At 40.0% G+C, this 25,932-nt stretch overlaps 1 protein-coding gene across 1 annotated transcript in view; it reads right to left on the bottom strand.

Moving 5' to 3' along the window:
• NYAP2 (neuronal tyrosine-phosphorylated phosphoinositide-3-kinase adaptor 2) overlaps positions 1-25,932 on the bottom strand; it is a 240,565-nt gene that overhangs the window by 84,657 nt on the left and 129,976 nt on the right. The window contains exon 3 of the mRNA XM_028105068.2: positions 8,593-9,702. Within this exon, the coding sequence (XP_027960869.2) occupies positions 8,593-9,702 (1,110 nt within the window). The remainder of the gene's footprint in view (positions 1-8,592; positions 9,703-25,932) is intronic.

Genomic DNA, 25,932 nt, shown 5'->3' on the forward strand with positions numbered 1-25,932 from the left:
CACTTAACGACTGAGCCACCCAGGCACCCCAATGGTCCACATTTAAATGCTTTATGGCTATATTCTTTATATTTTTCTCCTAATAGATCTGCCTGGAGTGCAATAGACATTCTTTTAAACAGGACACTTAAGAGCAGAAGCAATGAATTTAGCATTCAGCATAGGTCATTTTTGGCTGAATGACTATATTGATTTCAGTGTGGAATTTTCTAAGTCAGAGGATATCTGATTTTTTTTTTCACTTAATGGTCAAACATTTCTCATCTGGCTTTTGTTTTCCTTGACTATGGTAGCCCTCTCAAATCATTATGGCTATTAATTCAACAAGTTCAATAAATACTTATGGTGTATCAACTTCGAGAAAGATTGCATTGGGCTGAGGGCTACCTTAAAGAAAATGATGAAAAGTTATGGCCCTTGTCCTCCTTGGCCATATGTCTTAATGGGAATAAGAAAAAAAAAACTCACAATATGTCAGAATAAGACACACACTGTTACAGAAGTATAAAGTGCTCTTGGAGTTTGAAAGCGATCATTTCAAGACAATAGCACACACACACACACACAAAAACTCTATGAAGCAGTAGGTGGACTCTAAGCAGAGATTCAAGGAATAGACTTTGTTTTATGGACTTACTGAGGAAGCCCCTCCAGCAAGAGAGAACAACATCAGACAGACAGTCTCAGAGGCAGGAAGAGGGTCATTTTTTGAGGGATCCATACATCATTCAGTAATCCAGAGATGCCTCAAACAGAGCCAGAAGAGACTCACAGTTTTCGCACCTAATATTTTCATTTGAAATGTGAGAAAACTAACACATTAAGAGATGAACAGACTTATCCAAAGTCTCGAATCTTTTTTTTTTAAAGAAGGAATTCTTTTTTTTTTTAAGATTTTATTTATTTATTTGACACACAGAGCGAGAGAGAAAGAGAGAGAGAGAGAGAGAGAGGGAGAGAGAGCACAAGCACGGGGAGCGGCAGGCAGAGGGAGAAGCAGGCTTCCCGCATGAGCAGGGAGCCCGATGTGGGGCTCGATCCCAGGACCCCAGGATCATGGCCCAAGCTGAAGGCAGCGGTTTAACCAACTGAGTCACCCAGGCGCCCCCAAAGTCTCGAAGCTTTTTGATGGTTGAGCTAAGATGGAAACCATCTCTTGTGACATCTAGCTCGGGCCCTAGCCCTCTAGATCATATTTAATTAGGAAGTAGGAAAAACAGGGGAGTGAGATGTGGCCGACAGGAACGCCTTTACTTATACCTAATATTTAATGACTTCTAGATGTCAAAGTGTTGAAAATATAGGATACTAAGTACAAATCAGAAACTGGACTTCCTGTTTGAGGTAATTCAGTAGGAGAGAAAGAAATCAGTCCTCGTACAGTAAGTACAAGATGAGGGAATCTTGCTTTTTTAAAAAATTGACTGTTGTAGCTTTATTTCTGAATTGAAATGTTTCTGCATTTTATAAATCTAAAGCAGGGAGGGTTCTTCTTAATGCAGAATATTGCTGATTAAATTGCCGACAAGAAATTGCACTTAAAGATTCAGCAGCTGGAGAATATAAACACAGGGGATAAACACGTCTGCCTGCATCAATCAAAGACAGTTGCAGTCTACCCCCAGAAAGGTGAGCAATTATTTATGAAATTATGTGTTCTTCAGTGATTCTATGTTGCAATCCAGGAAGAAACTGAATGAGGAAAACAGACAATGTCATGGTCCCAATTAACCACGGAGTCACATGCATTTTCAAAATCAACGGATTTTACTTATGCTCTTTTAACCTCACCATCTTGAAAAGAAATTTCTTTATCTTTAAAAAATAGTAATAATTAAGTAGGTCAGTATGTTCTTGAAGAACTGTATTTTTTAATTTTAATTTTAAAGACAAGTGTCTAATTCTGTAAACTGCACATTAACGTAAATTTAAAGAGAAAAGAGGTGATGCCAAGCAGCATTTTGCATAGGGCTCTTTTGGAGTGTTTGTTTTACTATATCGGTTTCCAGATAAATGATGCTGGGGCCTTCACTGCCTTTGAGCATTGGCTGGGGTTTTTGATCCATGGGCTATGCGTTTTCCCTTGCAGTAGTGATGGGCCATCAAGCTACTACATAGTTATGGGCAAGAAGCAAGCAGCTGAGGACAAAAGCCCTACATCCCTGGAGGTAGAATCAGCTAGTTGGTAGCTCAGTATTGAAAATCTCATGGAGCAAAGAAATATGCACGTACTTTCTTAAATTAAACTTGGGGGCACTGAGGTGAGCACTCACATCTTCACCCTCAGGTCATTTAGGTGATTCTGAGGCCCCCTGGGCAGACCACACGCTTTCAGGGACAGCTCAGAAGCCTGCAGTACAGAACAGCCCATCACAGAGACTAGGCTCTTCAAAAGTGAATTTTGGAGGGTGCTAAAAATTTTTCCACCCCCTTCCTAAATTGATGACCACTGTTAAGCGGTACATGCCATTCAGGTACACATTCAGCTTTCTCTTACTAAGCAGATATCGCTGGGAGTGATAACACTCTTAAGTTAGTAGAATTTTGATGACAACTGGTATATTTTAATGGCATTAGGAAGAGGAAAGAAATTGGGGAGACTGGTCAAGTGTAGATAAAGTATCATTAAAGTCAGAAACTTTAGAGCTAAATAAACTGGATTCGAGTCCCAGATTTACCCTGTATGTGACTCTGGCCAAGCTGTGCCTCAGTGTCTCCCATCTTTAAAATGACAATGCTGATATCACCTGCCTCAGAGCATTGCAGTGAGGATGGAATACATGTATGCAAAATGCCTAGAACAGTGTCTGGCACAGAGTAAACATATCAAAGTACATGCTACCATTATGATGGAAGCATTTTTAAGGAAAAGGCTGGGCGCTGCACACTTTCCCCAGGTCCTCACCACGAACTGCTTTGATGCATCCCACTCTGGGCAAAGTTCTTGAAATCTGGTCTTGAAATCGTTCCTGAGACAAACCTGTTGGAGGCAGAGGCATGTTCCAAGAACTTCGTCACCTCATTTCCCCCATCAGCACTGTCAGCTCTAATGCTTAGGATCCTTGGCTCAGTCAGACCCCCTCATTGCTCACATAATGTCTGCTCTCCCTGTCCTTCCAGTGTCCCCCCCAAGGAAGACTCTCATTATAACACAGGTCCTAGCTCAATTTCCACTCTAAGCAGCTAGAAGGAGCCTTGCTAATGCAGAAACTATCCTGAGGCCATAGTGCAGGACTGTGGTTTGGTCTTTTCAAGCCTTCTGGAATCCTCTAAGATACCTTCAGGTGTTGTGAGTGTAGTTCAAGTCCTAAATGCCTTTGAAGAATCCTAGAATTCTTATAAGTTCCAGATCCAGCTCCCAACGCTGGTCAGGTGGCTCCAAGTCACCTTGCATCCAGAAGTTCTGGCTGAAGTCCCAGGTTGAGGGCTCACCCATTCTCATGGCAAGTGAGAGATCCAGACTCGTGGATTCTCTGGTTTGCCCTCCCTTTTGACTTCTCAATACTTGCTTGGGCCCTAGCCACTCTTTTCAGCCCCTGCTTTCACAGGAATGAAAAGGAAGGAGATATAAAGTCCTGAATTACTCTGCTTGCTAAATTTTACAGAAAAAAATATTTTAAACAGGTCAAACAAAATGTGTAGGTTATCCGAAAATAAACTAACATCCATTTCAGGTTTCCCAGGACAACTTAATTCTTGGGAAGTTGATACTCTTACCATCTCAGATATGAATCCAAGAACTTCATTCAAGACTTAGTAAGTGGGTTAAATAAAGTGGCCTTTGAAGGTAAGGGTCACAGAGTCCCTTCACGGAAGGTCGCACACTTAAACTGAATGAGAGGCTCCTCATACAAGGTTGTGTATCTGTTTCTTGGTCCACAACTGATTAATGGTGTGATAAGACAGTGAGGGAAAGGGCTGAAGGAGACTAGGAGAGGTGGGGGAGGGGAAGAGAGCCCATCTGACTCAATAAAACTACCTGAAAGAAAGGTAGGAGGCAGGAAAACCACAAGAAATAGACATAAGAATTCAAATAAATTTAAACGATATAGCAGTAGAGGGCTAGTCAGAGCTACAAACTCAAATAGTCCCTGAAGACATCCCAGTGTCATAATAATTAAGCTATTAACACTGTGTCACTGTTATTATAAATGGCCAGGGACAATGACAGTCACTGTGTGAGGTGTATCCTGTTCTGGTCACCTTGCTAGACACTTTTTTTAAAAAGATTTATTTATTTGAGAGGGAGAGCACATGAGTGGGAGGGGCAGAAGGAGAGGGAGAGAGAATCTTAAGCAGATGCCATGCAGAGCCTAACATGGGGCTAGATCTCATGACCCTGAGATCAAGACCTGAGCCGAATGCTTAACCGACTGGGCCACCAAGGTGCCCCAAACACTTTAAGTGCACTAGCACATAGTAGGCACACAATGATAATCATAGCAACAACTCTGAATCATAAAGATGGCTACATTATGTTAGTATGCCCTTCCTTTCTTCCTAAAAGTGGGATAATATATCAATACAGAAATACATTTAAAAAGATTTCCTTCCAAAATCATTCTTTTTTAATTGAAAAAAATTTTTTTAAATTAAATTAGTAAGAGTAAGTTGGATCAGTTGTTTCACCAGCAATGCCCAATATTTTAGCATCACTGTACCTCAAATGACGTACAAAAGGAGAAAGTTGTGTTTGTGGTGTGGGGGGGCGGGGAGTGTGGTGGAGGGCATGGAGATAGGTTTTTTTGTTTTGTTTTGTTTTTTGTTTTGGTTGAGTTTGTTTGCATGTTTCCTTTGGGTTGTAATTTCTGTGTGTGTGTGAGTGAGAGAGAGAGAGAGAGAGAGTGTGTGTGTGTGTGTGTGTCTGTGTGTGTTAAGAAAGCGAATGGAAAGACAAAGGTTACATCTGATTCCTAAGTTTATTTCATCAAACCAACAGGACCCATTTAGATTTATAACTGTAAAAATACAACATAACATCTAAACGTCCTAAATGAGAGTGTTTTTAAGAGGCTGAAAGATGAGATGTAACAGTAGAAAACTGTATCTCCATTAATGTGGAATTTTCTTATGTATAATGAAGCCCTTTGGCAATGAGAATCACCATTTTTTAAAATAACAATAACAGATGAAGGGGCCTACATCTTTGTTTTTCTTTGCTCCTTTTTTTAGGCCCCCCCATGTCTCTATGTCCTTCTGTGAGCTCTATGTGGACCTTAGCAGGTGCTTCAGGTATTGGCATCCATATTGGCTTACATATTGATCCCACCCCATGTGCGCATTTCTTTTGTATCTTTCTTGGTGCCTTAGTCTCCGAATTAGTCACTTTACTGTTCGATGTTTCTATTTTTTCCTTAAATCTTCTATTAACATTTCTCCACATATACCCTTTCTATCTCCTACTCTCCCTTGGGTATATTATAGAATTTAATTATATTCTTCATTGTGTCTTGTACTTTTTATAAGAGCATATATTCATGCATTTATATTAAATATAGGCAAAACCTTTCTTTTAAAAATATTTCTTATTTGAAGAGAAAAATATTTTAAAAACTATTATGGTGAATTCTCCAAATTCACCATAAACATATTTGTACTTCACCGACTTCTCATGTAGACAAAAATTTACAGCAATAAAATACAAGTCCATTACTTCTTACATGCCTTGTAGACTCTATCTCTCTGCACAAAATTAAGAAATATCAATAATAACCAATTCAAATAAAATATATTATAGTTAGAGAGACTATTAAAGTGTCCTCATCTATAGCTAAGCAACATGACAATGTCCCATCAACCGGGGGAAAAAATACTTCTTAGAACACTTAATGTGAACGCCATGTTTAGAAAATCATGCAGTGAAATGAAATTGGTTCGTAGTCTACCACTGTCGTCTTATTGTATTTCTTTCCTATCAGTCAATCTCTGTCAACAGTTGTAAGCTTTTAAGATATGAAATTAAATTAAGTATATCTTTTTAGATTACTAAAATAAGAGTTGAAGGCATATATTTTGTTTGACATAGATTTTTAAATTAAAACAGAAATATTACATTTCCTTTGATTTGAATATTAGGAAATTATCAAAATTGACACTTCCAGTAAAGCCAGAGGGTATGGAGAATAGAAATACCAGCCTTCATTTTATTCCTTAAATGTAAAAAAAAGAAAAGAAAAGAAAAGAAAACACTTGAGATTTATTTGACAGAGCGAGAGCAAGCACGATCATGGGGGAACGGGTACGGCAGTGGCAGAGGGAGACTCAGACTCCCCGCTGAGCAGGGAGCCTGATGCAGGGCTTGATCCCAGGACCCTGAGATCATGACCTGAGCCAAAGGCAGATGCTTAAGGACTGAGCCACCCAGGCACCCTGCCACTATGATTTTTTAGCATTTTCTTCTGGAGTCAAAAGTAAATAACATTAAATTATTCTTTGCACTATCTGCATTTCTCTTCCTTTCCCTTTATAAAGTAAAATATTGAAGTTAATGTAACTCAAGACATGCCCTTTCTCTGAAGAGTTGATACATGGTTAATAGCACACAGGAAGGAATTCAATCCTCAGATCCCTAAAAGCTATAAAGAGCCTGGATCACTTTTCCATCTATAAGCTTTGTTTTAGAAGCACACAAAGCTCATTTTGGACTCGAATGGAGAAGTCTGTGACATATAGCACATAGACAAATTCTAACAGATGGATTTTTCTTGAAATAACTTCATTAGTTAATCATTTCTTTTACATATACTTTTTCTAGCTAATTGGTATAGCTGCCAGCTGGAGCTGTTCAGGATCCTCCAAAGAAACTGGTAGGTAGGGAGAAAAATCCAATAATTTCACCAAATCTAGGATGAAACGCCCATTAATTTCACACTAACCATTACATAGTTTGAAAGTAAAATCTTATTCTTTCATTTTGTTTCTCCAATTTATTCCAAACACCTTAATTGATTTGTGCTTAAACCAAATCACTCATCCAGAAGAAACTTGAAACTTTAATAAATTATTTAGGTCAGGGTTCACCGAACTTCCCAAAATGGACATTGTAGATCAGAGCAACTTTTCTGTCAGCTTTTAAGTACTACCTCTGTCCTGTACCCACTCAATGTCAGTAGTACCCTCAGTTGTGACAACTAAAAATGTCTCCAGACATTGCCAAAACTCCCTGGGGGCCAAACTGCCCTGGCTGAGGACCGTTATTTTAGAAGCAGATTGTTCCTAAGTTTTAATTCAATTTTTAAAGAATAGTTTAATGTATTCATGTATGTATGTATTTAATTTCAGACATGTCTAATAGATTAGAATTTTTTGCCTTTCAATCAGGTAAATGAAATGTTTTGGGCAAGGATTACTTAAGCAGTAATACTTTCATAAATCTCTCTGGGTAAATAAGCAAAAAAGTCAGGGTGTGTGGCTTCTAACATGAATGAATATTAATTATCTAAGAAGCGCCATCACCTTTGGGGCACCTGGGTGGCTCAGTCAGTTGAGCATCCGACTCTTGGTTTTTGGCTCAGGTCATGATCAGGGTCCAGAGATTGAGCCCCCCCACCACCACTCCATGCTTAGCGGGGAGTCTGCTTGAATGATTCGCTCCCTCTGCCCCTCCCCCCACTCTCTCTCTCTATCAAATAAATAAATCTTAAAAAAAAGTGCCATCACCATCTTCATCATCACAAGTATTAATTTAATTTTATTTTTTTCCTTTAAGGAAGGAACTCAATGGATAAGTAAAATCCTGTGTGGCTAAGTAAGATCCTTGGGGTAATCTGAGAGGAAAATTATTAATTACCAGTTTGGGTGCCTAAGACATTTTTAAGTAAGGGAAAGCAGTGTCATTTAATGCAATGGACACTGAGAAAACTGGGCTCTGTTTTGACTTGACTGTATATGTATGGAGTGATTTGGGATTCACAAGAAGATTTAGTCATTCAGATAGAGACATTTCCTGGTCTTCGAAGTGCAGTGGTAAATACAATGTGCACCACCTATTTATCACTTAGTGATTTTTTTTTCTGTAATTTATGCATCAGTGGATCTAGGAACAAGATGCTAATTACCATAGGTGTTAAAAGGGAAGCAAGGAGCCTTTTCTAGTTTAGGATGAATGTGAGAACATAATAACCCCATGAAGTATACAGGGAGAATCATTTGCCATGTTAAAAAAATACTAAATTCTATCCAAATTTCTATCTTCCCAGCAAAAGATTTGTAATCCAGATTTGCTCAAGCAGGTTTTTAATATAAGATAAAGATGGATGTTATTAAATATATACTTTGTCTCAAAAAATCAAGTTATTTACCTAAAAATTCCACAGTGATCTGTTTACTTTATTAGACTTCCTAGAGCCACTGTAACAATTTACTGTTTAAAACGTCATTCTTCCTTTCAATAGCATATGTTACACTATGCCAATTGCCACTTTGAGTTCTCTCAGAATGCACTATCCTTCAGCATGGCAAAGTGAAACAACCCACTTTGATATTTCCACTCAAAGAACTAAAGGCCCTGCACTCCGTGCTTCATCTGCGCACCCCGGGCTTCGCTTTATTTTTAAGTTGGAAACCGGTCTCCCAGAGACTCTGTACACTTACTCTCTGCGGGGTCTTTAGAACGGCGGCCGCTGGACGACTTCCTCAGCAGGCTTCGTCCAGAGGTAAAGAGGCTGGTTAGTTCTTCCAAGGGACTCGTGGGGGTCCTGGACCGGGAGGCACCCGGAGCCGGGCCGTAGGTGTTCACCGAGGCGTTGGCCATCTTGGCCCCATCCTGCGACACCGGCCTGCCGGTCGAATGAGGAGGCACTGATGGAGAGCTCCTGGAGAGGCTGCCTGAATGCACGGCATCGTAGGGCGGGGGCCGCTTGAGGCTGAGCGGGGTCAGGGACCTCCCCATGCTGACGGGCGAAGGGGAGGCCGAGTGGCTCTTCGGGTAGCCGTGGGGGGACTGCGTGCGGTACAGGGTGGACGGTGGGGGCGGGGACGAAGACAGTGCAGGGGCGGGGGCGGGGGCGGCGGGGCTGGGGCCCAGGGTGGCGGCCTGCTCTTTGTCCAGCTTGGGGTGGCCGGAGGCGTGAGAGGGCAGTGAGGACGGAGACGCGCCGGCCTGCTGCTTCATGTAAGACACGTTTTCCAACACGGGCAGCTTGGTGACTTCCAGTGGGGTGAGCGGAGACTCGTCGGAATTGGGGGAGCATTGCACGGGCGCGGGGGGGAACACCAGCAGCGGGGGTCGGTGAGAGAGCAGGTTGGGGAAGGGCGGGGGGATGTCACAAAGCACACCCTTTGGAGTACATGGCACTGAGGACTTGGCGAAGTCCGAGTCAGGCACCGTGGGAGTAGCACACTGCGAAGAGCAACTGTGATGGTCAAGGTCACATTTCGAATCTTGGCCCAAGTCGTCAAAGATGGGGTATTTCATCTCCTCGTAGACGGCCTCGCTCTGGTCATCCTCCTCCTTCCTGAAGTCTCTGAGAATGTTGCCCACCATCTCGATGTACACGGGCTCCTCCTCCTCCGGGTCCCCCGCCGGGCTGCTGACCAGGGACAGGGAGGGGTCCCGTGGGAGCGACGTCCTCCGCGGCCCGTGCTTCTTGATGTACGTTTCATCGAAAGATGTGCTCAGCTGAGTGTTCGGGTTCCGTTTGGGTTTGGGAGGAGGGATCTTCTTTGAATATTCATCACTGTGGGGTCTGGGTTTGGCTGACACTACAAGAGAGAAAAGAGAAAAACAGAAAAGTAAAATAGATGAGTACAATAGGAAAGCCTTCAAACAGGACTTGCAGCACTTGGGTTTAGTGCTATGAACTTCTGATTCTACGGGGGAGGGGGAGGGGGTGGAATTTGCTTCTTTTCTAGTTTGAGGCTTAGACGAAAAATCAAACAAAAGTCAAACTCTTTACATATATGTAGGAAAACCTGATGACAGAACAATAGTAATATTTTTCTGCAAGCTAATATTAATAATCCGACACTGATAAATGCATTAACCAGTACTCTTCATCCCTCTGCCTTGGAATTTCTAAATAGAAGCCTTCAGATGAAACATGTTCCATAAAAACAATCATATATTTATAAAGATTAACCTCCAAGAATTAAGTGAGAAACTCAGGGGGAAAAAGTCAAGTTTCTGTTAGCACAAATGGTCACAAAAATACCATGGGATTTGAACCCTTTTAATGATGTGGCTATTGCACATGATCATATCTTGCTTTCGTTTAGGTTAAAAACGTCCCAGCCTGCTAGACTTAATCTCTGCCTTGGTTCAGATAAATAACTTCTATACAGATGAGTCTGATATTTCAGGGGAAATTGATGTGAAAATCTTATGAGGCTAGACAAGTTAATCTCTAAATCTCCAGGTATTGTTGATTATGGTGTATTCGTCTGTTTTTGTTCATGAGATCTCTTATGATATCCCAAATGCTATCTTGGAATGAATTTATTAGGTATGCTGCACTGACACATCAGAACCCCCTCAAGCATCCTATACAAGAAAATAATCCAGAGAATGTTGTATAAGCTTCAAGAATAACTTTTGGAAACTCACAACAGATACATGTACTAGTGTGTTCAACAGCCTGCTGGAAGGAAGCACCCCTAGTAATGAAACATAAACTCTGACACCATCTAGTAGGGTGGAACAGGCTGGCAAAATGTCTGTGACTGAAGTCAATTATTTGGCATGCAGGGAAGGTACTGTTATCTTGTCATTATCTCATTATCTCATTGTGTTGATATATGATTAGAATGATTATCCTTATTATGCAGTGTGGCAGAATGCAGTTACTTGTGGTAAATGGTAGCATATAATGTAAGGTGACAGTATAGCGTATTGGTGTAAAACTATTGAGGAAATAACAGGCTTCTCTATAATTTGCAGCCTTAAGGGAGGCAGGGTCTCAAGGCACAGATCAGGAAACACCTGAAGTCATCTTTGTTTTTTTTCAATTGGCATACTATGACATGGGAGCTTTTCTAAAACTTACTAAAGGAGAAGCAAGTGTTTAAAGATTAGTTAGTCTGCTGCTCTACACATCAGTCATGACTTCAGAGAAAGGAAACCCAACAAATATTCTAGAGAAGTGGCTATGTCACTCACTTTTCTAGGTCATTCCTGCTTTCAAATATTCTGTCTTGCTGTGCCCATAATGATGTTTTTCCTCACTACAATCAAATACTTTTTGAAGGGAAGTTTCTTAATGTACCTAGACTTTTCCTTTAACTTGTATCAGGAAAAACTAGATGTTGCTTTCCGGGGGTTTATGGCAGTGGAGTCTTTTAGTGCCAAAAGTGAAAAGCCTAGAGACATAATGGGGCAAAAAGTACCTAGACAATTCTTTTGGAGGGACCCAAAGTGACCGATAGCTCCCCTCTGTATCTCACACTGGTCTTAAATTTTGCTGGTTTTAAAATTTACTGTGTATGTTAATTTTCATGAATTACATAACTCATCAGATTTTATACAAAAATCTGAGTCTGATGTATAAAGTAAAAGTATACATCACTGAATAAAGTTGACTTAGTACTGGGGGGACATTGAGTCGGGCCCTAGAAGAACAAAAGCCTATCCAGACTATTTTTCTAAAGCTTGTTTCGTGCCATCTTCCACCTTAGGGTCTCATTCTATGCTAAGTAACACACACATTGGGAAAATATTTGCCACTGATTATTGGGTTCTAGAGATTGAATGCTGTGCGGTTAGGGGAATCCTTAAAAGAGAGAAAAGTCTGAATAGTGAGGTGCTCTGTGAACAGAGGGTTAACCTAAAGCTAGGAATTAGTGTGTCCATAAGATGATAACTTCATTTTGTGGGAGTGGTCCTACTTAGAAGAGTATTACGATTTTTATCCTTTCTAAATTGCAATGCAGTTTTGTTTTCTTTGACCCTTCACTAAAGTCTGATGCCCCCACCTGGACTTGGGAAGTTGTATGGAGAGAAATAACAGGACAGGCAGAATTCAAGCGTCTGAGTCCAAGCCGAGGTAGGAGGACTGAACTGAAGGAAGACCAGAACCCAGGATTCCCAGGCAGTGAGGGGTCAATGGTAGAGCTGGTTGTGACACTCCTGGAAGCAGTAGCCTCGTGAACAACTTTGGAACCCAATGTCCCTCTTCCCACATACATTAGAAGGTGGCCTTTGGAATGGGCAAGACCAATGCTGGGGTTGCACTCAAAATGTGAGCAAATGGCACTCATTCTGTTTGCCATAAGGAACAGAAAAAATTAAATAAAGATACTTCAGTCTGTGAAATGACTGAAGAAAGAAAGGGTTCTATTCTAGAACACAACACAGAATTAAGTAGAGCAACTATTCATAAGGAAGGAATCCAGACATTCCATTTGTACTGTGAGGACAACTTCAATGCCAAACCAAGCACAGATATTGTCTGACAAGGGGAAGAAAATATAATCTGTGACTCTTATGGTGACCCTTAATCAATAAAAATTCACCATTGCTATGGACTGAACTGCCTTCCTCCCACATTGATATGTTGAAACACTAACCAACAATGTGATATTTGGAGATGGTGCCTTTGGGAGACAATTAGGTTCAGATGAGGTCATGAGGTCATAGTGGGTGGGATTAGGGCCATCATGTGAGGACACAGTGAGCAGGCAGATGTCTACAAGCCAGAAAGAGAATTCTCACCAGAAACCAACTATGCAGAAACCAACTATGCTAGCACCTTGATCTTGGACTTCTGGCCTCAAGAACTGAGAGGAAATAAATGTCTGTTGTTTAAGCCACCCAGTCTATGGCATTTTGTTATGAAAGCCTAAACTGACTTAGATAACAGTGTATTTATTGAGCCCTGCATAAAGATGTCATACAGCTGAATGATAAGCACCCACTTTAATTCCATCTTCTGGCATTCAAATACTTGAAATAGCTTTGTTATTTTAAAAATTAATACAGCTCTTTCCCAGTCCTTTCAATTTCAATTTTCACCTGCCCCTGCCCTATATCTCCTTATCCCCTGGAACCATGTCACAAAGAGCAATTACACCTAAATATAGAAATGCTCCTCCGAGGTACCAACCCAGGGACACCCTTCCACCCAACAGCCTGTAATTCTGGTTGTTCTCGGTCTGACTCTCTAACCTCTGATTTGTGCTTTTGATTCCGACCCATTTTCTGGATACTTTTTGTTGGTTGTTGCGGTTCCCTGTTCCACTTCGTTTGGCTTCCCACCAGCTAAAGCAGCTCCCCAGTCAGCCTTGCCCAAGTAATACTTCCATCATCTGGGCAAGCTTATCCCCTCTCCCTTTCCCTGGGTGATGAAAAGAGCCCAATGCAGGCAAATTCATATAATACAAACACATTTTTTTCCTGGTCCTCTTTCTTTGTATTGATCCAAATTTGAAATGAGAGCATTGAAGATTATTTAGACAGTAAAGAGTTAAGTAAATTACAGATGATTGGGATGAATAAACAGATTCATTCCTTCAATACTGGGAGACTTTTTTTCCAGACAAAGCTGCTTCTCACTCCATATCCCCCTTGCAATTGAGTAAATAATTCATGGAGCAATAAAATTTTGTTTCAACTCTCATGGTTTTTTTTTTAAGTTTACCCATATAAGGCAGAGACTGAAATTTTAAACAACATTGTCATGTAATTTATTCTACTTTAACCTCACTCTAGGGAATTAAAAATTAAGGAAAAAAATCCTGTTTAAACAGTCATTTCTTTAGAGAATACTTAAAAACAGTCTTGATCTATATACACAGACACTGAAATACTGCTAATAAAAGACAATGAAAATTGCTTGCAAATTTCAACATTAAACCAAATTCAACCATCATAAAAAAGTGATTTTTATTGCTCTTGAATGAATTTTAAGTTATTTCTAATAAGCCCAAAGATAGAGGCAATAATTCCTGTTCAGCTCCAGAACACAAATTTTAATGCTTAAAATAGTATAATGACAGTAGCATTGAATAAGCAGAAAGTGACATTTTTGAAATGAAATATCTGAGCACAAAGGTTATGCATGGCTTTCAGTCATGCCCAGATGATCTGTCTTTCACAGTTAATTTTGGAAATTCACCATGTCCTTTGTCAACCTATCTTTCTGAAGTAATTTTTTTCCTTATTAAAAAAAGTATAATGTAAAACCATCCTTTAGTATCTGTGGATGTTCTTGACCCAAGAAGTGTAAAGATGTGACACAGCACAGGTCATTATTTCCCTGTCTCTCTGGCCACAGAATCCAGAATTTGAAGGGCTCTTAGAAATTATCCAGCCCAGGAGCACCTAGATGGCTCAGTCAGTTAAGCATCCAACTCTTGATTTTGGCTCAGGTTTTGATCTCAGGGTCATGAGATCGAGCCCCATGGGGGGCTCCAAGCTGAGTGTGGAGCCTGCTTGAGATTCTTAAGATTCTTCTCTCTCTCCCTCTCCCCCTGCCCTCCCCTACAACATGCTCTCTCTCTCTCTCTCTCTCTCTCTCTCAAATAAATAAATAAATCTTTAAAAAAAAAAGGAAAGAAATTATCCAGCCCAAACACTGTACTTAACTGATGAAGAAACATAAACTCCTCATCAACTACTTAAAAAAATGAAATCTTATCATTTCAATTCCATCTTTTATACCTTTTAAGACAAAGGAAAACAACAGAAGGGAAAGTTTGCAATTTATTATTTTGTATATGGCATAGAGTACCATTTTAAAAGGTCTCCTCAGAAATAAAAAATTAAAAATAAAAGGTCCTCTCAGCCCATGCTTCAATGTTGGCACCATAATTCTATAGCTCTGTAGTTATAGAGATATATTAAACAGATAATTCAACTGGGATACAAGAGTCCAGTAAAGAGAAGTAGTGTCCACACTGTGTGATCCTAAAACTGGCTGATTCTGGAAGGTGAGAGACACATTTCCCACTTTCGGCAGAACTGTGCTCACAATAACTCTCTTTCACAACTCACAATTCCAAGGGTTTGAGGGATATTTTTATTTTCACAGTCACAAGCTTTGCAATTCCATCCACAAAATTGTTTCTTGTTGATTTTATTTTTTTTTTAATTAAGGTGCTTGTAAAGGTATAAGGTTGCCAATGCCCTTGGTCTACTTACAATAGGACCAAGAAAGCACGATTGTGTGCCAAAAGGATCAGATTCGGAGTTGTTAAGACCTGTGTTATTGTTCTGGAAAACAGACAACTCAGATCAAAGTTTGGATGGGAACAAAGGATATAAGACATGGAACTGGCTCAACAGCATGGTTTTAAAGTTGAATAGGACTTGGCTTAAGCTAGAAGTGTCTTGGCTTAAGCTAGAAGACATGATTCTAATCACTTCTTTGCTTCAGTTGAGCTGCATAACTTTGGGCAAATTACTTTGAAGTACATTATTGTTTATACTCACTTTCATCATAGATAAAAAGGGACTTTAATCAGAACCATTATTTTTTTAATTACTCATCTCAACCATTAATTATAAAATAAAATGGGAATTTGTAACCAATATTTTGAAAGAAATGAATTAAAACAGATGAAATACGAGTACATTTCATATGATAAGAGTAGAGGTTGTTTTCTGAAGCAATATTTACTTATAAGTATATAGATATTTCCTAAGGCTCGTATATCTCTTATAGGTTATGATGAGAGATGTCTGGACAATCTTAAAGCAGATAATCTCTGGTTGATAGTCTTCAGGAAGGGCTCCATCAATTCTTTCCCTTCCAGTACATGCAGACTTTTCCAACCCTCAAAAGGTAGAGGGTTTCTTCTCTCCTTGAATATGACAGCCTTCACCTTCTCCCAAAGGAAGTCAGGCACCATGAAAGAAGTCTAACTACTCCAAGATGACCATACAGCGAGGAAGCCCAAGCCAGCCAAGGGGAAAAGAACCAAGAAAATCAATCAGTAATGAAAATGAAACCCTGGCTGTACGACTCCAGTCAAGCTGTTCCGGTGACCCTTTTAGTTATCTGAAGCATCTTGGGTAGGACAACAGACACTTTGGATCAGTGACAAGTTATCCCCACTGTACCCTACTGAATTCCTGAACAAATATGACTTGGGGATAGTTTGCTGTACGTGTGTACATACCTGAAACTAGTACCAGAAGTATGGTACCGCCTTAACAAAAAATCTAAAGCTTGCGCATTGGCTTGTGGGGTGGTGGCAGAGGCCTGAAGGACAGTGAGGAGACCATGGGGAGCCTGCAAAGTCAGTGAGCAGATTGCTATTGGAGGCCATAAAAAAGGAGAGCTGTGTTATAGATTGGTGGAAAGCTGGCAAGACCGTTACCTGTGATAATGTGGACAATATAAAATGTACCTAATGAATCTGAGGACCTGACTAAGCAGAGTTCTGGAAGGATGTGGAAGTGTCAGCTGGCTTGTTTAGCCTTGTACAGTAGAGGGCTGCATGAGAAAGATAGATACTAAGGAAGGAAGTGTTCTCTTCTCAAGCAAAAGTGAAAGAAAATCGTTCCACACAGGACCTGCCATGAAACCTTCTCAGATCAACAAAAGATTTTCAGGGTAAAAAATGGCCCTGAGGGCAAAGGTCAATCCAGAGTTCTGCCAGTAGATGGTGGCCGGTCAGGTTTTGTAGCACAGATAAATTGCACTTTTAGCTTGAAGACTTTGCATATACGGAAATGCACTCAAAAGAACTTCATGGCACATGGGCATGATTTAAATGATGAAATCTGAGATTTCAAGCTGATGTAATGCAAGAAAACATTTGAGGAAGAGGGTGAGAGTATTTTGCCTACTGGGAATATTGTAGCTGAAAAGCAAATTGTGGTAGACGGTCTTCAAAGATAGCTGTCTTCAATCCCTTTCCACCCTATGTGCTTTCTACCTATCAATAGTTAGAGTCTTGTACCTCTCTTCAAATCAGGGCTGGCCTTGTGACTTATCTTGACCAAAAAAACTGTGGCAGAAGTGAATCTGAATCTTGGACTTGAGAGAACTGACAGCTTTCATTTCCTCTATCTTAAAAGCCAACTGCCATATAAGAACTCTTAGACCAACATGCTATGAAGAAATTCAACCTAGTGATGTGAAGGAGGCCACGTGGAGGAGAAGTTAGCCCAGACATGTGAGTGAAACCTTCATGGACCTTCCACCCATCCCAGCTGCCAGCTGAATGGAGCCCAATGAGAGACCCCAACCAATGTCATACAGGGTAGAAGAATCACTCATACAAGCCAAGTCAACTCACAGAATAAAAAGAGGTAATAAATTGTTGCTGTTTTAAGCCATAGCATTCTGGGTTGGTTTATTGCACAGCAATAGATAACTGAAAGAAATACCAAAATTAATTTCCTGTTTGTGAAGATATCTCATAGAAAATGCTATTGTTATTTTCATAGAACTAGGGTACAGTGTGCACCCTGAGGAAACAGAAAGCATCTTTCCAGAATAGAAAAATTAAGGAAGTAAGATTGCATTCTGAGTATTACAAAATCACCACAGGATGATTCAAAGAAGTGATGTAAAAAAAGATTGCACACTTTCTGGCAAAAAAGACTGGATTGAAGTCAGAGTGAAGGCATTAATATATCAAAGGAAGAACAACCAACCAGAGGGGATCTTGCCAGCCACAGGGAATATCAAACCAGGAGACTCATAGAGCAAAACATGGTGGCACCCCACGTATCCAGTCCTCATTAAATCTCTGTTGTGGGTATGGACCCTGCATGCTCGTAGAGCCTGAAGCCCCCATATATGACTCTTTTCCTAACTTCAGATTCATCAAGAAACTTCTTAATAATTTTCTGTTCCAAAATATCATGCATATGTTTCTCATTAAAAACAAGCAAAATGGACTTCTGGTTTCACACACTGCTATGGTGTGAACATTTGCATCCCCCCCCCCCACCTCCTCTGAATTTGAGTGTTAGAATCTTAATACCCAGTGTTATGGAGTTGGAAGGTGGGGTTTTGGGAGGTGATTAGTTCATGAGTGTGGAGCCCCTGTGAATGGGATTAATTTTCTTATGAAAGAGATCCCACAGAACTCCCTAGCCCCTTACACCATGTAAAGACCTATAACCCAACTAGAACATGACCATGCTGGTCCGCGATCTTGGACTTCCAGCCTCCAAAGCTGTGAAAAATACATTTCTGTTGCTTATAAGCTACTCAGTCTATGGTATTTTATATAGCAGCTCAAACAGACTGAGACACGTACCCATCTCCTTTGAACTTGGTTACTATGACATCCTGGTTATTCTAGACATCTGATGATGGAGTTTCTGAGCTTATAGATTGAAGGCCAGTACTGCACCAGGGCAAATTCACTACAGCAACACCATTTCACGGGAATCTGTCCAGGCAAGCAGCCAGCATTTCCAAGGAGCCACAACTCTCTGTTCACAATGTTCATCCCAACTGCCTAAGTTTGATATTTCCACCCCCGCGGCAGTATCTTTTTTTCTCAATCACTGTTCTCTGGCCTCAGGCATGGGAGGCCCTTTAGACACAGCCCACTTGTAAAGAACAGAAATGGTGCAGGGCTGTAAGCACTTGCCTGGCGGGACTACCTCAGCCTCTAAGATTCCACCTGACATTCTGTACTGTACACAATCTAGGCAAAGAAGAGAACTGGAGGCAATGTATCCATCAGGGAGAGGGACTATTCTGCAAGGATGATCCTAGTTGGACAACATACTTAATGACTAGGTTTCATAACTGAGAAAAATTCTTCACATGACCAAATAGTAGTCACGCTCCTGAACCTTTCTCTAGGCCTATCTGTGCACTTCCTTGTAAAATCCAATTTTATATAACCCTGCTAAAGTCAGTTTAATTCTAACCCCCACCCTCAATATCTGATTACCCTCAAGATCTGATCAGGCTCTTCATTCTCCTCCATCCCTCAGGTGACGTCTGATCACCCCAGCCTGTCTTCAGCCAGAAACCCCTGATGTCTCCTCTTGTGATTTTCCACCCACCAACCCCCACCCTGCTCTTCGGCCATAAACTCCCTGCTGTGTTTGGATGGAAGTGAACCTCTAGACTGAGGTCTCTTTTCTCTTACTGTAACAGTCCTAAATAAAATTTGTTTTTGCCACTTCAACTAGGGTTCAGCTCTGGTCTTTGTTGGACACCCCTGAACTGCACATGTCTGGCTTCCCTCCTGGCATTCAGATCTCAGCATAAAGTCCCTTCTTCAGAGAAGTCTTCCATGACCGCTTAATCAGCATGCATCACACTGGATATTTCTCTTGTTTATTTTTCAATTCGCTTTTATGTAAGCTTCCAAGTGATGGTGTATATATTTTCCTCTTTCCCACTTGAGTATAATCTCCATGAGAACAGTGGTTCCCTATGTGTCTCGATCTTTCCTAAATCATCTGCATAAAGTGAGTAGAACATCAGAAGTTCTTGGTAAATATCTCTTCACTGTTCAGTGAACAATAGACCTTTTCTGACATTCTTAGAGTCAGCAACCAGAATTTTGGGTATTCTCCAGTGGCTCTGTAGAGCCCGAACAACCCTAGGATTTGCCATTTCCTTAGGCATATTTGAATTAAGAGGGAGAAAGAGGATGAGGCATGCGAAGAATAGTTAACAGTGGCAAAAGACATGAAAATTTAGAGGAGAGAAGGATCAAAGGAGGAATATTTGTTCATTACCCATGTACAGAAATTGAGACAGGTTAAATATTTCACCTGCCCGAAAGGAAGAACATAAAAACTAGCTGAGGGAGGAAAATGGTCCTTTTTCAGTTGCCTTATACTGAGGAAAGGTCAGAGCAGTACGTATAAGAGCACAGGGCAGACGGAATTCACAAGTTAGATCTTGCAATGCAAAAACATGTAAGGTGGGGCTCCTGGGTGGCTCAGTTGGGTAAGTGTCTGACTCTTGGTTTTGGTTCAGGTCATGATCTCAGCGGTCTTGAGATTGAACCCTGTGTTGGGCCCTGTGCTCACCGTGAAGTCTGCTTAAGATTCTCTGTCCCTACCCCCACCACACCCCCACTGTTCATGCACTCACGCACTCTCTCTCTCCCTCCCTTTCTCAAATAGATAAATAAGATCTTAAAAAAAAATAAACACGAAAGGTCTAATGACTTTGTAAGCACTATCCTAGACCATGAATTTTGGTTGGGGTTATAACAATCATTTCCTGAAAAAAAGAACTTTTCTTTGTTGATACAAAATTTAATATAGTGATGCCATTCAAAACAATGTCACCAATGCGGGAAATAGGAAACAAAAGTACCCTGAAACCCCTTTAGAAGTCACCCTCTTGCACATAGTAGGATCGCTCTGTGGTAATAAAGAGCTACTCCCACTAAGACCACAACTATGGTTTCACTAAAATAACAGCATGCCAGACTTCTCATAAGAACCAAACATAATTCCTATCTTTTGTCTTTTGGCATTCTTTACATACTCTTCATTCAGGCCAACCCAAACTTCCACTGTTGCCCACAATTCTCAGATGTGTATGTGTTCAGACTTTGCTCTGACATTTTCCTCTGCTCTTCTACTCTCTTACCTAAACACAAACCTTCCCATCCTTTAAGCCCCAATTCAAGCATCAATATTTTCTCTTTCATCTTTTTTTTTTTCATTTGTGCTTCACCTATTTCTTCCTTGTTACCTTCTTCATTTCCTACCTTGTACCTGGTTATCGGCTTCTCTCTCTTAAAGATTATGAGCTTTCCAAAGGCAGAAACAACTCATCTTTTTAAAAGCCCCAACAAACTTAACAGAGGGACTTACTGCCAATAGTCATTTGATCAATAATTACTATAAATAATTGTACAGTGGATAATAAACTACCAATGCATAATGATTGAAAACTTTCTATTTTCTTTCTCATGCTTTCCTTCAGATTTTCTTCCTTGTTCCCTCCTTTTCAATATTTTTTCATGAAAACTGATCTCCTTAGAGTTTTTAGGAGTACTTCATCTTAAAGACTAGTTTTTTGTTTGTTTTGTTGTTTTTGTTTTGTTTTGTTTTTAGGAAAAGAAACTAATTAAAGCTATATGTCTACATCACTACAGGTTTCCCAAAGCAAGGACTCCGTGGATGGTTTTATCTATGCATACCAATCATTTCCACTCAGTAGTCAATCAAATAATTCTTAGCAGATCGGGGGAAAACAACACACATTTTAAAACTTAGAGATAGCTGTGTTATTAAACCACTGGTTTAAAAGTGTTTTTTGTTTGTTTGTTTGTTTTTTGTTTTTTTATCCTTTTGCCTAAATATGTTGAAATTATCAGCTTTACAAGTTCATGGCTATTGGCTATCTCTTGCAGCATCTCTACCTGCAGAGAAAGGAAGTTACCAAATAAGTTAATTTCCTGAGTCTTGAAGGGAAAAAAGAAATGTGACAACAGAAAAGTAGCCATGGAAAATGCACAGTGTTGAGCACCCAATAGAAGCTCAATTAATTTGGATTCAACCCAGGAGGATATTATGTTCAGGGAAAGTAAATTGGGAGAAAAATCCGATTAACGATTGGAACATTTCCCCGGTCCCCCGGACAAGTCAACTCTATAGAAGCTGAATCCCTGCAGTTCCATAGATACGGTCTACTTGGGATTATCCTTTCTAAATCTGTCCTGACTGAGATATAAAGATAGAAATGTTTGTGATCTTTTTAAGTATCTGAGATCAAAAAGGAAGCAACATGGGATTACAGAGCCATAAAACATTTCATTCAACTTCACAGAAATTGCATTGATGTATACTAACACCTCTAGTGAAAAATAGTAGTAGCAGTAATAATAAGTGTAATAATAATAATAGCTACCATGTAGCAAATGTATTATTTGTATAAGGCAATGTGCTTTACAAAGATGACTTTATTTAATCCCCATGACATCTCTACAAGGTAATACTATTATAAATCCCATTTTATAGACATTCAAACTTAGTTATAGAGAAATTGAATTACTTGCCCAAGTGAAAAAAACTGACTTTGAACCCAGGTGATCTAACTCTAGTTGCCACAGTGTCAAAGGATAATTTGCTTTAGAGATGATGGTGCACATTTGTTTTACATATGTATAGGTTAGTGTGTTTTAACCTTTTCTAAAAAACATTACCAATACCCATCCATGAGTCAGATGAGCCTGAATTCTTTTTATTTTATTTTTTTATTATGTTATGTTAATCACCATACATTACATCATTAGTTTTTGATGTAGTGTTCCATGATTCATTGTTTGCCTATAACACCCAGTGGTCCACGCAGAATGTGCCCTCCTTAATACCCATCACCAGGTTAACCCATCCCCCCACCCCCCTCCCCTCTATAACACTCAGTTTGTTTTTCAGAGTCCATCGTCTCTCATGGTTCATCTCCCCCCTCCTATCTGCCCCCCTTCATTCTTCCTCTCCTGCTATCTTCTCAGATGAGCCTGAATTCTAATTCCAACTTAGTTATTCGGTAACTTTGGGCAAGTTAACTGTAACCTCTTTAAGCCTCATTGAGCTCAAATCTTAAATGGATATGGGGCGCCTGGGTGGCTCAGTTGTTAAGCGTCTGCCTTCGGCTCAGGTCATGATTCCAGGTCCTGGGATCAAGCCCAGCATCGGGCTCCCTGCTCAGAGGGAAGCCAGCTTCTCCCTCTCCCACTCCCCCTGCTTGTATTCCCCCTCTTGCTGTGTCTCTTTCTGTCAAATAAATAAATAAAATCTTAAAAAAAGGGGGGGGGGCGCCTGGGTGGCTCAGTTGGTTAAGCGGCTGCCTTCGGTTCAGGTCATGATCCCAGGGTGCTGGGATCGAGCCCCACGTCGGGCTCCCTGCTCAGTGGGGAGTCTGCTTCTCCCTCTTCCTCTGCCTGCCTCTCTGCCTACTTGTGCTTTCTCTCTATCTCTCTGTCAAATAAATAAATAAAATCTTTAAAAAAAAATCTCAAGTGGATATAATGATGCCTATTTACAGGACGTTGTGTGGGTTTTAAAAGATGTTATGCCAGAAGTCATTAGCAGACTGACACAAGCAAGGCTTAAAAAGTATAAGCAATATTACTATCAATTATTATCAGTGTTCATTAAAAAAATCTCTCTCACTACCTTGAAAGATATGTAATGACAGCATATGCTTTCACACATACTTCACACTTATTTAGCACTGAGCTATAAAAATTAATGGTGCCAATACCAGAGAGCCGACCAGTTCTGGGAAATTGTAAAATGAATGATTGCCTAAATAAATATAGATTTTATGTTCACTGAAGTATGAGATCAATATTTCAGTTTCCTCCTATATTAGGTTTATATCCTATGTATATTCACATAATAGAAGTGAGTTTACTTTGAAAGATGTAAATTTAAAATTACATGGGCATTGGAATTTTTTGGACAATTACCATTTCAGTGTTGGCATCTTCAGTTGCTTACCAGCCTAAGCTGGAAAAAAAAGTTAATTTTCCTTGAGTAAGTTTTAATTTAATAATACAATTAAAATAAAAAAAAAACAAAAGGGAAAATGAAGGATGTAAATCATGGCATTATGTATGGCAATGCAGAAAATTCAACAGATTAACACCTCTTATTCAAACATTCTTTTTTTTTCTGAACTGTAGATATACCCCTTAGGTTTTGCAAAATGACATTTGGGGGGTGTTCTCCAAGCTTCTCTATTCAGGAAAAGTATGACTAGATTCTAAAAAAGAGAGAGAATATTTCCAAAATTTGAGGCGGCTCATCTCAAGGACATCCTAAAGTTTTATGCCAAATGCATGTAGTAAACATGTAGACTTTGTTCTATTTATGTGATTCAGTTTTGGATATTCTAGATACCCCATCATCCCTGTGTAGTCTGCCCTTCACTCTTACAGAGTAGGGTTAAAAAGAGAAAAGATTTTCTTTTGTGTGTGTGTGCACAATGTTTATTTAGCCCCATGACCCTGTAAGTCTTCTTTAGTAGGCTTTTTTATATAATTTCCATTTACTTTCTCTAAATGCAGATGAAGAAAGTGGTCCCCTCCAGGCCAGGGTGGTTTGTCTCAAGCCAGAACCTCACTGATGACAAGAAACAGACACTGGTCTCTTCTGGTTCCGAGTTCTTAGGGACTGCTCAAACATCTCAAATTGCAGCAGTGCAACACCATGGAAGAACAGAAGCTTTTGCTTTGGAACCTAGGGCCTCAGATCAGATTTGCTCTTTTCTTTCTCATATTATTTGGAAATTCTGTTCAATCCACAGACATTTCAGAAATGGGGCTTGGAATAGGCAAGTTAACAGTGAGCACCAACAGTGGACCATGCAAAGCAACACCCCAGAGGAGACAGCAGGCAGCCTTCCTTACCCTGGAGGAAGTCATGGGACTACTTGAGAATCTAGCCTTCCATTATTCAAATAGTTTTAACAACTACAGAGGTTATTTTTTGGTTTAATTTTTAGATTTAAATTAGCTTTCTTTTCTTTATAATAAAAGTCATCAGGATTACATGGATTCTGAACCTAAAATGTAGAAAAGGAAGAGACATTACAGTTTACCCAACTTGTATTATTCTCAGATAATTCCCTGTGATTCTTTCTCTACCTCCAAGCCATACCTTAAACATTTAACTCAACATCAGCTTGGATTCTTAATCTAAAAGATAAACTTCAACTCATAGATGCTTTGAATAATAATAATGGGCATTTGGGAAAAGGCTCTAAAATCTAATCTCAAAGTATATTTTCAAACTCAAATTGGAGTGTGGTATACATACACACCTATGTGTGTGTCTATATAACATGTTTATGTATATATTCACATCTCTGTCTTCAATGAAAATGGTTAGTATGCTTGATCAGATCCTTTATAAATACAGTTGTAATTATTGTAATCAATTAGCTCTGACCATGTCATGAACACACTCCCCCATTCCTACTCAAAACCTGGTGATGCCGCCTCATAATTATTAGGATAAATAAAGTCTTGGCATGGCTTCCATATCTTACTCTGTCTCATCTAGCAGTACGCATCATCCTTTTGATAACTCCCAGAAACCAGAGGCTTCTCTTCCAGATTCAGACCAAAAAAGTGATTCTGCCTCTAAAGGTTCTCCTGTCATGTGCTTCCTACACCCAGAATGTCCTTCCTAGAATTCTTCATTCCCTTCGTCCCCCAAAACGTCCCTCCCAGAATTCTTCATTCCCTTCGTCCCCCCAGCATGTCCTTCCTAGAATTCTTCATTCCCTTCAGCCCCTCCTACCTAACCTTTAGATCTTGTTTTAATTTTCACTCAGGGGTCTCTTCTCTGGAAATTCAATCTACCAATAATGTCCCCTGGAAAGCTCTTCTTTTTTGTGCCCCCATTTCTAGGTGCATGTTTATTTGCATTACTGACTGTTTAATATCCTTCTTCACCCCTGGATGGGAAATTTGTGTTTGTCTTTCTCATCTCTGAGGCCTCAGTTCCTAAACCAGTGCCTGTTTTAGAATAAAATTAGAATTTTTGCAAAGTTACAAATAAAAATATGTAAGCTTTCATATTGCTCATTCATTCTAAACAGCGTTTACTAATTTTATCAGAAATATTTTGCAATGAAGTAGATAAGTGGGTAGACAAAGTTCTGGCATTAGGCATCTTATCTGTGATCCATGTACAAAGAATTCATCATAGTATGAGAAGCAGCAAAAGCTCATCACAATTAAAAGAGGAGAAAAGATGCAGCCCAAGTTTCTCCAAATCAAGCTGGTAGTTTGGGTAGAGACAAGACAACTACTAAGGAGTGTGGTGCTGAAAATGTACAAGTAGGGAGAGCATGTGACGGGAAGTTAATCTTAACAGGAACAGGGTCTGGAGTGCTCAGTAGGAACAAACTATACCAGACAAGCACACAAGGTAACTGGGAGCAGTGCTGCCTCTTTCATTTCTTAGACTCTGAATGTTCTCAAGCAAATGTCCCTACAATGCTTTTCCCAAACATCACAAAGACCCAGCCAGACAGGGGAGACCAAACTTGTTCTCAGCCAATAGAAATGTTGGTGTTACCTTGGAGATAAGGATCC

The sequence above is a fragment of the Eumetopias jubatus genome, unplaced genomic scaffold (assembly GCF_037043125.1).
Source record: "Eumetopias jubatus isolate StellerSeaLion01/CBP00866 unplaced genomic scaffold, mEumJub1_p1.0 scaffold_3, whole genome shotgun sequence".
NCBI classification, from domain to species: domain Eukaryota; kingdom Metazoa; phylum Chordata; class Mammalia; order Carnivora; family Otariidae; genus Eumetopias; species Eumetopias jubatus.